A 14,516-nucleotide genomic window follows, 5' to 3' on the forward strand; every position below is an offset into this window, starting at 1 on the left:
ATTTTGTGGCATCTTTCCATGTTCACCAATATGTATCTCAAGTATCATTTTTTCAAAAGTTTCACATACAGATGATTTCATATCATTGCATAATAACCCTTTTTTTCTTCTTTATCCTTACTGCCCCTCCACTGGTAACAACTAATTTGTTCTCTGTTTCTGTGAGTCTGCTTCTTTTTTGTTTTATTCATTAGTTTGTTGTATTTTTTTAATGGATAATTGTGGTGTTTTTTTCATTTTTTAGTTTTATTGAAGTATAGTTGATTTACAGTGTTGTAACAATTTTTGATACATAACAGAGTGATTCAGTTATACATGAATACACATCTGTTCTCTTTCAGATTCTCTTCCCACATAAATAATCACAAAATTATTGGATAGAGATCCTTGTGCCATATAGCGGGTCCCCATCGTCCAGTCATTCCATATACCTCAGTGTGCAATGCCAGTCCCAAACCTTTATTGAGGCATAATTGACATAAAAACTACATGTAAAATACATTGTAAAATATTAAAGTGTACAATATGATAAATTTTTATATGTATACATCTATGAAACCATCACCGCAATAAAGATAATAAACATATCCATCCCCCAAAGTTTCCTCATGTCCTTTTATAATTTTTCCCTCCCAGCCCTTATCTCTATAGCAATTACAGAACTGTTTTCTTTCTTTCTTTTTTTTTTTCTTTGTCTTTTTGCCATTTCTTGGGCTGCTCCCGTGGCATATGGAGGTTCCCAGGCTAGGGGTCTAATCGGAACTGTAGCTGCCAGCCTACGCCAGAGCCACAGCAGCGGGGGATCCAAGCTGCGTCTGCAACCTACACCACAGCTCACAGCAACGCCGGATCCTTAACCCACTGAGCAAGGGCAGGGACCGAACCTGCAACCTCATGGTTCCTAGTCGGATTCGTTAACCATTGCGCCACGACGGGAACTCCCTGTTTTCTGTCACTATATATTAGTTTATATTTTCTAGATTCTTATGTAAGTATAATGTCTAGTTCCTAGTAACATTTTTAATAGCTATTTGGTATTGGATTGTCTGAGGAGCCATCATTTGTTAATCAATCTTCTGTACTAAACATCTTTTTTTTTTCATTACTCAAATGAATTTATCACATCTGCAGTTGTATAATGATCATAACAATCTGATTTCACAGGATTTCCATCCCACAGCCCAAGCACATCCCCCCACCCCCCTGTACTAAACATCTTGGTTGACTTTTTTTCCCCTGTTCTTATAAACTGTGCTTTGATATATTAGGATGTATATATAAAGGTGATTGTTTGGAACCATGTGTCCTTCAATTACATTTCTAAAAATATATTGCTTAATCAAAGGCTGTGGTTCCTTTTGAGACAGTATGGCCAAACTGCCCTCTGGACTAGTCAGGTTATACTCTTATTAGCTGTTCTTAGTCAAGTCATTCCTTTGCCATGAATGAGCTTTGTCATTAAAGAATCTTTTAGAAAAATATTATAGGACAAAATCAGTATCTTTTTTTTCTCACCAATGAGATGCTTGGGAAAGTTAATACTTTCTTGTATATAACTAAGGCTGTGAACTTTCTTCCTTAAATTTTCTAATGAGTAACTTAATGGAAGTCTAGTTTATGTAAACTGTTAATAGTATGTTTAATATGAACTGTCATTTTGGTTGGTTTATTTAAATAATTTTCTTGTGTTCTTTTTAAAGGTTTGTTATTGAACTTTGTGAGCCAATTCAAGTAAAACAGCTTGATATTGCAAATTATGAGTTATTCTCGTCTACTCCTAAGGATTTTCTGGTTTCTATCAGTGACAGGTAAATTACAAAGCTTGTTTCTACAGAGTTTATGTTGAATCTTCAGAGTAAAAATTTTAAAATGGGTCACATTTTAAAACTTTATTTTGTATTTTAATCAATTTGTAAGAACAATAATAATATTACTGTAGGGCAGGCACTTGCTAATCAGTTTACTTCCATTAACTTATGTAGTAGTTACGGAGTTCCTGTTGTGGTGCAGCAGAAACGAATCTGACTAGGAACCATGAAGCTGTGGGTTTGATCTCTGGCCTTAGTCAGTGGGTTAAGGATCTGGCGTTGCTGGGAGCTGTGGTGTAGGCCGGCAGCTGTAGCTCCAATTCGACCCCTAGCCTGGAAACCTCCACGTGCTGCGAGTGAAGCCCTAAAAAGCAAAAAAAAAAAAAAAAAACAAGCACACCTTATAATATAGCAATTCTCTGATGTTTTTCCCTTATGAGATGAGGAAACAGTAGGAGAGATTGAGTAGCTTGTCTAGGTCACATGACTTGTGAGTTGGACACCAAGATGCAAATATAGATCAGTATGACTCTAAAGTGCTTACTTGTAACTATTATGCTCTATTGCTTCCAAACATTTCCTTTTAAAATTAAAAACATACATTAGTACCTCATTTTATATCATGAAGTATATCTTTGTTATAGTATATTTTAAAACCTTTGGTGTGTGTGTTTTTATGAAAGAAATAAACATATAAGGAATTTGGTAGAGAACCCCAGTCCTCTCCACCAAAGATAACTGTATTAGCATTTTTATATGGTCCTTACAGTCTTTCCTACAGATTTATATATTTATAATTCTACTAGAAAATCATTTTTCAATGCTTACATCTTGAGAATATCCTTTTGTGTTTAAAACACTTTTTTTTGTTTTTTTTTTAGGGCCACAACCGAGGCATATGGAGGGTCCCAGGCTAGGGGTCGAATCAGAGCTGTAGCCACCCGACTATGCCTCAGCCATAGAGCAATGCGGGATCTGAGCCACATCTATGACCTACACCACAGCTCCCAGCAACGCCAGATCCTTAACCCAGTGAGCGAGTCCGGGGATCAAACCTGCAACCTCGTGATTCCTAGTCGGATTTGTTAACCATTGCACCACGACGGGAACTCCAAAATACATAATTTTTAATGAGTACTTTGTATTTTCCTGCCCATGGAGGTGTTTATTCATTCCATAAGTGTTTGGCATGCCCATGATCTACCATGAAGGATGCTGTTATTTATTTAATCATTCTTCTCTTGATATTAAGGGTTTGCTGTGGTGTTCTTTGTCTACTCCACGCTAGCATTGCATATATACAGTTTTTGAAATGAATCCTCAAGATCTAAGAATTCATTTTTTTCTTTTGCTAACCTTGCTAAGGTCATTTCCTTTTCTGTAAGCTGTAATTGTCATATATGTCAAATGGACATGTTCAGCTCTACAAGTTACAGTATATTTTTTAAGTTTAATGTAGTAAGGGACCACTCATTGCTTTGAGGGATTCATTAAATATGGTAGTAAGCAAAAATAATAGTTTGGGGGCTCTTGTGTATTAGATTTCTTTTAAAGGAGGAACAGCAGGTATGATCTGTGAAATTCAAATATGGTAGATAATAAAGGATTCTTTTCTGTTTCCCTTTCTCCCAGTACTTATACTTTATATAAAAGTATAAGTCATCACACACTTACTGGTGTGTAAAGAGTAGTACTTCATTCTTCCAAAACAATCTCTTGGCTGCTTTCTGTTTTAAAACCTCCAGATTACTTGGAAGCTCTTTCCAAAATCCCAAGAAGCTGTCCTGGTCCTACTTTTGTCTTTCCCTTGTCTTGCATTCTATTCTAATGGTGTGGTTTTTTAAGACAGTTTTTTTCTCATAACAAGGAACCTGTCAGAGTTTAGTTGGAAAAGAAAATGTGTTTCCTTAACTCAATACTTAACTCATATTTAAACTTTGTTATGTGCGTATGTTTATCTAGAGAAGAAAAAAATGCTCAGGATATCTTTTGAAAATGTGCTGAAACCTCTCAATGTGTGATTTATGATTTTGAAAAAAAGAATATATTTTCTGTTTTCTAGGTACCCCACAAGTAAGTGGATCAAGCTGGGTACTTTCCATGGTAGAGATGAGAGGAATGTCCAGAGTTTCCCTTTAGATGAACAGATGTATGCAAAATATGTGAAGGTAATCTTTATATATATGAAACTAGGTGCTATAATGAAAACATACCAGCTCTTCATACTCTGTAGCTTATTACCTCACCTGCTTAGAAATAAGAGAAATTAAGAGGAAATTTCCTGCAATATTCCTTTAAATAAAACAGTTCTTACTTGAACATATTATTTTATGGGACAAATATTAATACATTCCATTTTGTATAACTGGAAACCCAGGCCTTTTTTTTTTTTGCTGTCTTTGGCTCTAATGAAATTCCAAGTTAAAACTCTTAAGGTTTTTTGAGTTGATATAAAATGTCATCTTCATAGTATATTTCTTTCTATTTTAAAATTCAAATCAGTTAGTGCCCAAAGTCTTATAGCAGGTTCATTTCTTATTAGAAACTGATTGTTAAGATCATTTCCATTTTAATATCCAATTGTTTGTCATAGCTTTTTGCCTTTTGTGTATTTAAGTGCAATAGTATGTCAGAATAACAATTTTGCATAAAGTTTTAACCACTTAAATTCAGTATTCCTGCTGCTTCCTCTACTAATGTAGAGGTAGAATTATCTACCAAAGTAAAATTAATCAATCTTGAATTTGATTTAGACAAAATATGGGAATTTCCTATTCCTCTCATTTCCTCTTTTTTTTCTTTAAAATAATATAGCCATACTTTTAAAGTACAGCTGTGTTAATAATACAGCCTTTTGGAATGACAGCAGCTCTATTTTCTTTCTAATCTTTTCTTTTAGATGTGAAAACTTACAGCTACCTAATTGTCTTTTGGGATTTTACTTTCTGTCCCTTTTTTAAAGCATGTATTAAATTGGCTTCTGTAAATGGATAAACTTGTAGTATTCAGTATAAAACTTGTAGTCTCAGTATAAAAATGCTAAATTCTGTTTTTAAAGTACAGTTGATATTCTCAGTGTTTCAACAAGTGTTCAGAAAAATAAAAGAATATATTCAGTTTCTTTTTTTCTTTTTCTTTTTGTCTTTTTAGGGCCCTACCCACGTCATGTGGAAGTTCCCATGCTAGGGGTCAAATTGCAGCTGTAGCCAATGGCCTATGTCACAGTCATAGCAATGCCAGATCCTAGCCGAGTCAGTGACCTACACCACAGCTCACGGCAACGCCGGATCCTTAACCCACTGAGAAAGGCCAGGGATCGAACCCGAGTCCTCACAGATACTAGTCAGGTTCATTAACCACTGAGCCATGACGGCAACTCCCATTTTCAATTTTTTTTAGAGTGAATACCGAAACAATTAGTAAATGACCTTTTTTATAGCACAATTTCTACCCTGTGGTGAGTAAAAAAATGTTAAAAGTAATTTAGCAGGTACCTAATTTTACAATTAAGACAATATGTTATGAAATAGTTCAGAGAATCATTCTTTGTATCATCTACTTTGTTAACAATGGAAGTGAATTTTATGGTGATATAAAAAAATCCCTTATAAAACTCCCTACTTGGTCTTTTTTTTTTTTTTTTTTTTTTTTTGATGGAAGACTATAAGCATTTTGATGATTGGTTTTCTTAAAAGCCTTTTTTTTTTGGTAGAATTTAGACTAAAAATCAAAAACATTGACTTTATTTTTTCTTTTTTAGGGCTAGGGATGCGGCACATGGAAGTTCCCAGGCTAAGGGTCAGATCGGAGCTATAGCCACTGGCTAATGCCACAGCAACACCAGGTCTGAGCCGTGTCTGTGACCTATACCACAGCTCATGGCAATGCCAGGTCATTAATGCAGTGAGCGAGGCCAGGGACCAAATCCACGTCCTCGTAGATACTAGTTGGGTTCATTAACTGCTGAGCCACGATAGGAAGCCCTAAAAACGTTTAATTCTAATTCTCATTTTATAGTGATAAATATTATGTGAGTTTACCTGGATTTTCTTTAACCTGAAAGAACTAAACCCCAATTACAAAGTCCTTTTTATATGTTAGAAGTGGATTGATAAATGTCTTCTAGGAGTTCCCGTCGTGGGTCAGTGATAATGAACCCAACTAGTATCCATGAAGACGTGGGTTCAGTCCTTTGCCTCGCTCAGTGGGTTAAGGATTTTTTGTTGCCGTGAACTATGGTGTAGGTCACGGATGTGGCTGGGATCCTGCATTGGCTATGGCTGGTGTAGGCCAGTAGCTACAGTGCCAATTAGACCCCTAGCTTGGGAACTTCCATATGCTGAGGGTGTGGCCCTAAAAAGATTGAAAAAAAAAAGATAAATATCTTCTAGTTCTCTAAGTTATACTTGAAATAACAGAGCACATCAGGAATTCATGCTTTCCCTAAAAGAGTTTGTATATAATATAGTGCAATAATAATTATTTCACATTATGCTACTTATTTTTTTTATCAATATGTACATTGATAGATATGCATAGCCACATGTATCAATATATAAGTTTGGATGTAGTTATATATGATATATATCTACAGTGTTCAAAGTAATATGACAGGTTATTTCTAGGTATTCTTTATTAATTTTAAAATGCTTTCGTATCTAATGAATAAATAAAATAGCAGCAGTGAATTTTAGGTTGAAGTTAATTTATTTCATTACAGTTAGACTGTACTTTCTAGTTGTGTTGGTAAAAATTGAAATAATTGCTTTGGTTTCTGCGAAGAAGTAAGAGTACTATACTACAATGTTGACAAAACATTGTGAATCAACTGTAATACAAAAATTTTTTAGAAAAGAGTACTACAATGTTATCCATCACAGTACATTGCTTTCTATACTTTAATCATACAGTATAATTTACAAATATTAAATGTTGCTTATGGCATGTTATCAGACTTTGGAACTGATTTCTTTTTCTTTTCCTTTCTCTTGCTTCAGATGTTCATCAAGTACATAAAGGTTAGCAACCCTCTCTTTTGCAATATTGAATAACAGGGCATGGCATATTACTGCATGGCAAAAAGCAAAGCTTTATACATACTGATTTTTGGGGAAGTAAGGACTTTATTTTTAGAAATGTTACCATGAAAAAACTGAGTATATGGTTAGATACTCTCACATGCACTGTGCAGACTTCTCATTTCATGTGCTTTTTTATTCTTCAGGTAGAGTTGGTATCACATTTTGGATCAGAGCACTTTTGTCCATTAAGCCTTATAAGGTAATACAGAAGAGAAAAATTTACTGAATGATTTAAAAAGAAAAAAGGGATACATAAAAATTTTAACATATTAGGAGTTCCCTAGAGTCCTCGCAGTTAAAAGATTTGGCCTTGTCACCACTGTGGCTTATCATTGTTGTGGCTTGTGTTGGATCCCTGGTCTGGAAACTTCTGCATGCTGGGGTGCGGCCAAAGGAAAAAAAAAAACAAAACAGTATATTTAAAATAAATAATTTTCTACTGCTTGAAGTTAATACCATAGAAATATAAGCGCAAAACCTTTTTGTTCTTGAATATGTTTTAGAAAAGTAAAAATTTTCTCTATTAAGAAAAAAGAACCTTCATCTTGTATGTTCTGTTTAGTTTGCTTGCTGTGATGATAATATATGGAAACATTTTAGACTGATGCAAGACTTGGTCATTATATTTTTAAATGCCTTAAGTAGAATAACATTTTAATGGAAACAATGAATTGAGAAAGTCATTATTTGGGGTCTTAGAAGTTAATGACTTTCAAAAAACCAAAATTATTATATTTTGTCATTTATTCCGAATAGACAAGTCTTAACAACTGGTTTTGAAAGTCTTTAATGAAATTGTTGTTAATAGGGTATTTGGCACTAGCATGGTGGAAGAATATGAAGAGATTGCCGATTCCCAGTATCAGTCAGAACGTCAAGAACTATTTGATGAGGACTATGGTAGGTGATGTTAAAACATTGACCGTTATGTATATTCTTTTGCTTTTTAAAATCTAATGGTAATGGGTAACTAGAGGTCACTTAAAAAAAAGCTATTTCACAGTTGTCTTTAGACCTAGTTTTCTCCTTGTTTTTTAACCCTAATAACTAAGTTTTTCTTAAACCTATTTTCTAAAATGATTTGCTGCTTTGTAAGTAGGGCTGTTTTCCAAGTCTGTCAACCAGTTATTTGTGTCTGGAACTCCCATCCATAACATCAGTGCTATAAATTTTGATTATTTCCCTAAGCCAGGCCCAAAACCTATTACTCTTAAAAGGTAATTGAAATAGTAGAAATAAGCATTAATTTCTTTGATTTGCCTTCAGCCTAAGAGCAGACATATTGAGGTCTGAGCCTCTGAGAAATTCCTATGAACTTGAAGAGGTAGGAGAAGGCTTTATGATACCCTCCATTTCTACATCAAGTTCTTGTTTTAAGATGTCTTATACCATAGTCTGAAAAATCTAAAATTTCCCCTTCTTCACTTTTCTTATAAGTGAAGACATTAGCTAGCGGTTGATAAAGTACATTGAAAGCTTGAATAAAAATGTTACAAATGTGATTAAAACTTTGGTAAGCAGTAGAAATATTTTCTGTGGTTTATTTATCTGTTTGGTGAATAGCTTGTGAATTTCATTTTCTCACTTGTTTTTCTTTTTTTTTTAGGACTGCATCTGTGGCATATGGAAATTCCCAGGCTAGGGGTCAAATCAGATCTGGAACTGCCAGCCACAGCAACACAAGAGCCAAGCTGCATCTGAAACCTACACTGCTCAGTAACGCAGGATCCTTAACCCACTGAGCGAGGCCAGGACCCATGATGCATCCTCATGGACCCACTGAGCCACAACGGGAACTCCTTGTTTACCTTTTATGATCATGTTTTAGATGTATACTGAATAGTATAAAATTGTTTTAAATGCCAGCTGACTTTGGCAGGACATAATTTGAGTTTTTAAACTTATTACCTTCATTTTCCTTTTTAAACAGATTACCCACTGGATTATAATACTGGGGAGGATAAATCCTCAAAAAACCTTCTTGGTTCTGCTACAAGTGAGTATTTTGGGTTTTGCTAGTCATTTTTCAAATATTTCTCAGCTTTTTTTTTTCCTGGCACATGTGGACATTTTGTTGTAATACTTACAGTTTAGGAGGCTCTTATGCCCAGTATTAAACTTTGAGTTGAAATCAAAGGTGCTGGCTATTGGAAAGTATTTCTCTGGGAATAAAATAGAAAGAGTAGATGAAAAGAAGGAAGAGAGGGAAAAATACAGGCACATTTTGGTTCTTCTACTATAATGAAACACATATTTTTAGGCGAATTCTTTAGAGTGAAGAATAGACTATGAATTTACTTTGGGAAAGAATTTTTAAAGAGGTCCTAGACCTTACTCTTATGAGTAAGAGTATCTAGGTAGTAATACTGGGTGGGAAAGGAGTTAGTTTAGAATTGGTGCACATCAGTGAAATCCTACCAAATGAGGAGTTGTTAGTATATGGGAACATAAAGACTGTTTTAATTCATAGTAATGATTCCTAAGCAGTAACAATAATAGTAAAAATAATATACTCTTTGTAAAGTAAAAATTCAGTGACTAAGATACTAATTGTTTCATTTATTATGCAAACTTACTATCTGAACTTAGTGGCAGGCTAGCTAAGTAGATGTGTGGAAAGACCATTACCAACTGGCACTTTATTTTTACTCTTAGAATGCAGGTAGGTATATTTTAATGTTTGTTATTTTTGGTTATTCCTGAAGAATATAGAATTTACCGGGAAGAGTTTTCTTTTTATTTGGAGATTAATAATTGAATTTAATGAAAGTAAATTTTAGTAAAATAGAAGACTATTTGTTTATGCATTTCTCTTATTGAGCTTAGTGAGTTGAATTGCTTGAATCATGGTCTCACAGTGTACATTGTCCTTATAGCTTTTTAAGATACTCAACCAGTAGTACATATACTTAGGTAGATATTTGGGTGACTACAGTATATGGAGTTGAGTCACATCTCTTTGTTTTCATTTTTTCTTTTTTCCCTTCCCATCGTCCTCACCATAGAAAACTATAGATTTCAGTGGACTTTTTAAGGAATAGGAAGAAGAGTGTTAAAAATACCTGCATAAAGGGAATGCTTTTAAGTAATTAACTTTGTTACAGATTAGCTCAATATATTTTGTTTTATTCTATTGCTCATCAACTGACTTTTTAGGTATTACTGACAGTTTTTAAGTAAGATGCTTTAGCTGTAGCTAGCTGGTGATGATATTAAAAACAGGTGCCTCATTCACTGCTATGGAGTGTAGTCTTTTAGGAGTGAACGTAATTGTTTTATCTATCTGGATATTAATACTGTTCATGTCCTTAAATTTGTAATAAAACATTCTATGTTATATAATAGTCATCAAATCATAGCTCAGTAATGCTGTATTAGCTGTGAGGAGGCATCATTATTTTATAGCGTCAGAAAATAGCCCCTGACTAAAAGTTCCCCTAGCTTCCGGTGGTTACTGGAAAGGAAGGAGCACCTTAGGAAGTAATGATTTAATATAGTTTTAGATAAAAGTAAACTCTGTTGATACAGCTTTCTTTTTCTATCTTCCTATGGAATTAACTCCAAGTTCACATTAAAACCTTTTCAGTCCCTACTTGTAATCATTTCTCTTACAGTGATACATAGAATCTTTTTAGATTCTACTTTTTGAATCTTTTTTCCTTGAAGGTGTATTTCTTGGTAACACATCATTTATTTTTCATTTTGTGGCTCTGTGGAAGGGTCGACCATTTCCCTTCCAGTGTTTTAGATGTTGAAAGATTTTGTATAGTGAGACAAGATGGGTAGGAGGATGTCACTTGAGCTTAGGCATGAAAAATAAGAGTTTAAAAAGATCTCCATTTCTTGAAGTTTGAGAACAAGAGAGGTGGCAGTTGCTGGATGATAAGACTTTGTTGTCATAAAACTTGTAGGCATGACCTAACACTGCTGCCTTCTATACCTGTATCTGTCCTTCTAGTTTTCTCTGATGAATCTAGGACTGGTTTTAAGCCTGACCTAGCTACTACGTCCAGTGTGATGTAACTTTAAGGAGTAAATAGCAGTGTGCAATCAGGCCAAAGGGCTAGTCTCTGACACTAGAATGTCTGATTTTGACTATAATCCTCACCACTTTCTAAATTAGCTTTAAATTGGTCAATTTTGAACCTTATTTATTTTTAATACTTAAAGTAGTGTCTCCAAAACAGAATTCTCTTGCTTTAATCTAAAAAGAAACTTTTTTTCCTTTGCAGTTGAGCAATTAGTAGTCATAGGACATATCAGAGTATGATGCTTCCAATGGGACTTGGTTATCAGAGAGCGTGCATGCTGCATATTTAAACATCTTTGATATTATGTAATTTATTGAACTGCCAGAAAGGGAGTCTCAGAGCAGCATTCTTGACTTTGCTGTATATGCCAGTTCTGGCCACTCTTCTACCTGAGTCTTTTGTTTACATTCTTGAACCAGAATATTTAAATATTTTACTTCAACAGAAATTCTTCATATCACTCTACTTTCCTTGTGCTTGGTCATGTGGGTCTTCCAGACCACTCTCTGCTTTAATATTCTTACAAGTCTGCCTTTACTCCTAAATGTGTTCTGCATTTTATTAGAATCATCTGATTTGCTAAAGGCCAGGTTTCTATTTTTGTATGTTTAAGACAAAGTATGGTTTTTGTTTTAAGTCAGAGTATTTTTTATGAATGTATATATTTTAAGGTCCTAGAATGAAAAGAGAATGAAGGTCAGCATGCTGCAGAGGTAGCTGCTCAGTACACATGGGAGGAAGTAATTTTTTTTGTTGGTTTGTCTTGTGTTGTAGCATAGGCAGTATGTTTTCTGCATCAAATAGAGCCATTGGTATGCTGGAGACTGAGTATAAAATGTTGATATTTGGTCCCTAGGAGAATTTCATTCCTAATGGAATGGGGTGGGATAGGATGAGCTGCCCAACCTACAGATAAAGAAGTTGACTAATCCAGGAGAAATTAAGGACAGGTATCTAGTTTGGCACTGTATTCCAAATTATTACTTTACCCTTTAGCCTTTCTAAAGGCTTTTCAGATTATCTTGACAAGCAGTCATGCACTTGAATGCAAATTGAGAATGGTCAGAAAGTTCACAAAGCTGCTTTCTCTCAAACGACAAAAAAAAAAAAAGAAAAAAAAAAGAAAAGACTTCCTTTGGCAGTGTTCTGTGAACATAGCAGGATTATTTCTTATAGGTTAGATGGGCTGAGAAAGAAGAAATTTGCCAGATTCTGCTTTTGTTACCAAGTGGCCCCCTTAAAGATGATAATAAACAATATTTTAAAATGATAGCTAGTATAAATCTTCCTTATTGTAAGCACTAATATTAAAATTTAGGTTAAAAATTAATACTTTTTTTAATATTCTAAAGCTACTTACTTTACACAGATTAATAGATATGGAATTTTTTAAAAATTCAATAATAATAATACCAAAAATTTAAATGCAGAAAGTTGAAATATGAGGTAAGATTGCCCTTTGAAACAAAAGGAACTTAGAATATAGACTTGATTCCAAAATTTGGGTTCTGTGGAGCTGTCAGTTTTGACTGAATTTTAGCCATCACGGTAAGTAGAGGGACAGATGCTGCTATTGCAGTGTTGGTTGACATTAAAATTGGGGTTATGAGCAAGTAACAGAACTTCCATTGCTTCTTTATTTCATTTGTGAGGAAATACAGGGTTTCCATTCCTGTTTTTATCTAGTGCTAATGCACCTCTTTAGCTTAAGTCCAAGACTGCTTTTCTGTTAATAATTTGCTGTGTCAGAGGGCAAGGTTGACCTATAATCCTAGATATTTAAAAAGCAAGTATAAAACTTTTATGTGTTGTACTAATGATTAGAAACAAAGTACCACTACTTGTCTTTCAGACTATAGAATCATAGTTATGTAAAGATTAAAATGATTAACTGTCTTCTAATTATTATTTTTAAAACAGTTTAAAATCTCCTCTGTTTTTACCTACCATAAAGTATACATTTACAGGATCAGTGCTAGGCATCAGTGCTTGGCTTATTCTCAACCTTCTCATAGCTCTTCCTCCTTTAGATCCTTTCTTACTTTTCACAACTGTAGTTTTCATGAAAGTATGATGAAAACCCTATGGACCTCTTCTAGGAAGGGAAACTTCTATAGAAAAAACTGATGAGGCTTAATAAATTTATAGCCCCTGCCTGAAGTTCCAACTGTGGCGTAGTGGGTTAAGACTCCTAATGCAGCATCTTGGATCTCTGCAGAGGTGTACTTTCAATCCCCCGCCTGGCAGATTCGGTGCCTGTTCTGTGGCGTGGGCTTGCATTCAATCCTTGGCCTGGGAAACTTCCATATGCTGCAGGTGCATACATAAAATTATATATATACGTATACATATACATATATATGTGTGTGTGTGTGTGTATATATAAATCCCTGCCAGATCTAGTATTTTTTTAGGAAAAATATGTAATACTAGTGAATGAACCCATAGAATTTCAGAGATTAGATTCAAGTTGGAAATTAATTTCCCTTGAAATTAGGTTGGATTACTAGAAGGAAGTCTTCTCTTCCCAGCACCAGCTTTTTATGGGGTTCTGCTATTTTATGGTCTTTATGAACCTTCAGTCATTTTTTTATATAGGTATTAAGGTTTGTACCACTTTACTCATCATTTGTGATATCCTGTTTGGAAAGAGAAGAAGAATTAGCAAGTACGCAGATTGCTTTATCTACAACATTTAAGTTTTATGACTGACTTTTAATTCATCTGGCCATGCGCATACTCACCCAATTCACAAAATTCACAAAAGAATTTTGTATGATTTATTGTCCATAAAACATAGTTAAAAGTCATCAAAGACATGGTTCTATGCAGTATCAATTTGGGATTTAACTATATTACCAATAGATATTTTATGTTCATAGCTGAAAATAGTCTTTCTTCTGTCCTTTGGCTATAATCTCGATTTATTTTATTTTTACTTGTGATAGTCGTGTTTAGGAAAAACTTTTGTTTTTTCAAGCTTTTTGTTTTTGTTTTAAACTGTAGAACCTTTTTAAAGAAAAAAAGGCTTTTCTATAAAATATGAATGTTGGTTGTCATATTTCTTTCCAGTACAGGCAAATAAATTTTGAATTATACTTGAATTTTGTAATACGCTGAAGTTAGTGTTTGTTAAAATGGGGAAGTTTTACAAAAAAAAAGTGTAATTAAATTTTAAAATTGTTCTGAGCATAAAAATTCAGATTTATGCTTAATACATTTTGAATGAAATTTGTGACCTATATTGGACTTACATAGTAAAGCGAGCAAAAAAGTAATTAGTCCAAAAAATGCAGAAAGACCATTACAAATGGTTTTTGACTTGCTGATATTAAGTTATATGAAAATATTTAGGTGTATTGGTATTTTTTTTTTCTGATTGAATTTTGTTTTAGATGCCATTCTAAATATGGTGAATATTGCCGCTAATATTCTGGGAGCAAAAACTGAAGACCTGACAGAAGGTACCTAATCATTTTATGGGTGTTTTAAATATATGATACTCCATTGGTCTTCCTAGTTAGTAAAATTAGTTAGTAAGCCAAGCAATTTGATTTTTCATTTAAAAATATAGAAACCGTCCAAAAGAACTTAGC

The 14,516-nt window shown here is 34.0% G+C and overlaps 1 protein-coding gene across 1 annotated transcript in view; it reads left to right on the forward strand.

The window, feature by feature from the left end:
* The window catches only part of SUCO (SUN domain containing ossification factor), a 91,023-nt gene that overhangs the window by 43,656 nt on the left and 32,851 nt on the right, over nucleotides 1-14,516 (forward strand). Inside the window, 7 exon segments of the mRNA XM_003357538.4 lie at nucleotides 1,701-1,808; nucleotides 3,871-3,976; nucleotides 6,806-6,826; nucleotides 7,033-7,088; nucleotides 7,698-7,789; nucleotides 8,820-8,885; nucleotides 14,316-14,384. Coding sequence (XP_003357586.3) covers nucleotides 1,701-1,808; nucleotides 3,871-3,976; nucleotides 6,806-6,826; nucleotides 7,033-7,088; nucleotides 7,698-7,789; nucleotides 8,820-8,885; nucleotides 14,316-14,384 — 518 coding nt within the window.

Source organism: Sus scrofa, chromosome 9 (assembly GCF_000003025.6).
Source record: "Sus scrofa isolate TJ Tabasco breed Duroc chromosome 9, Sscrofa11.1, whole genome shotgun sequence".
Classification (NCBI taxonomy): domain Eukaryota; kingdom Metazoa; phylum Chordata; class Mammalia; order Artiodactyla; family Suidae; genus Sus; species Sus scrofa.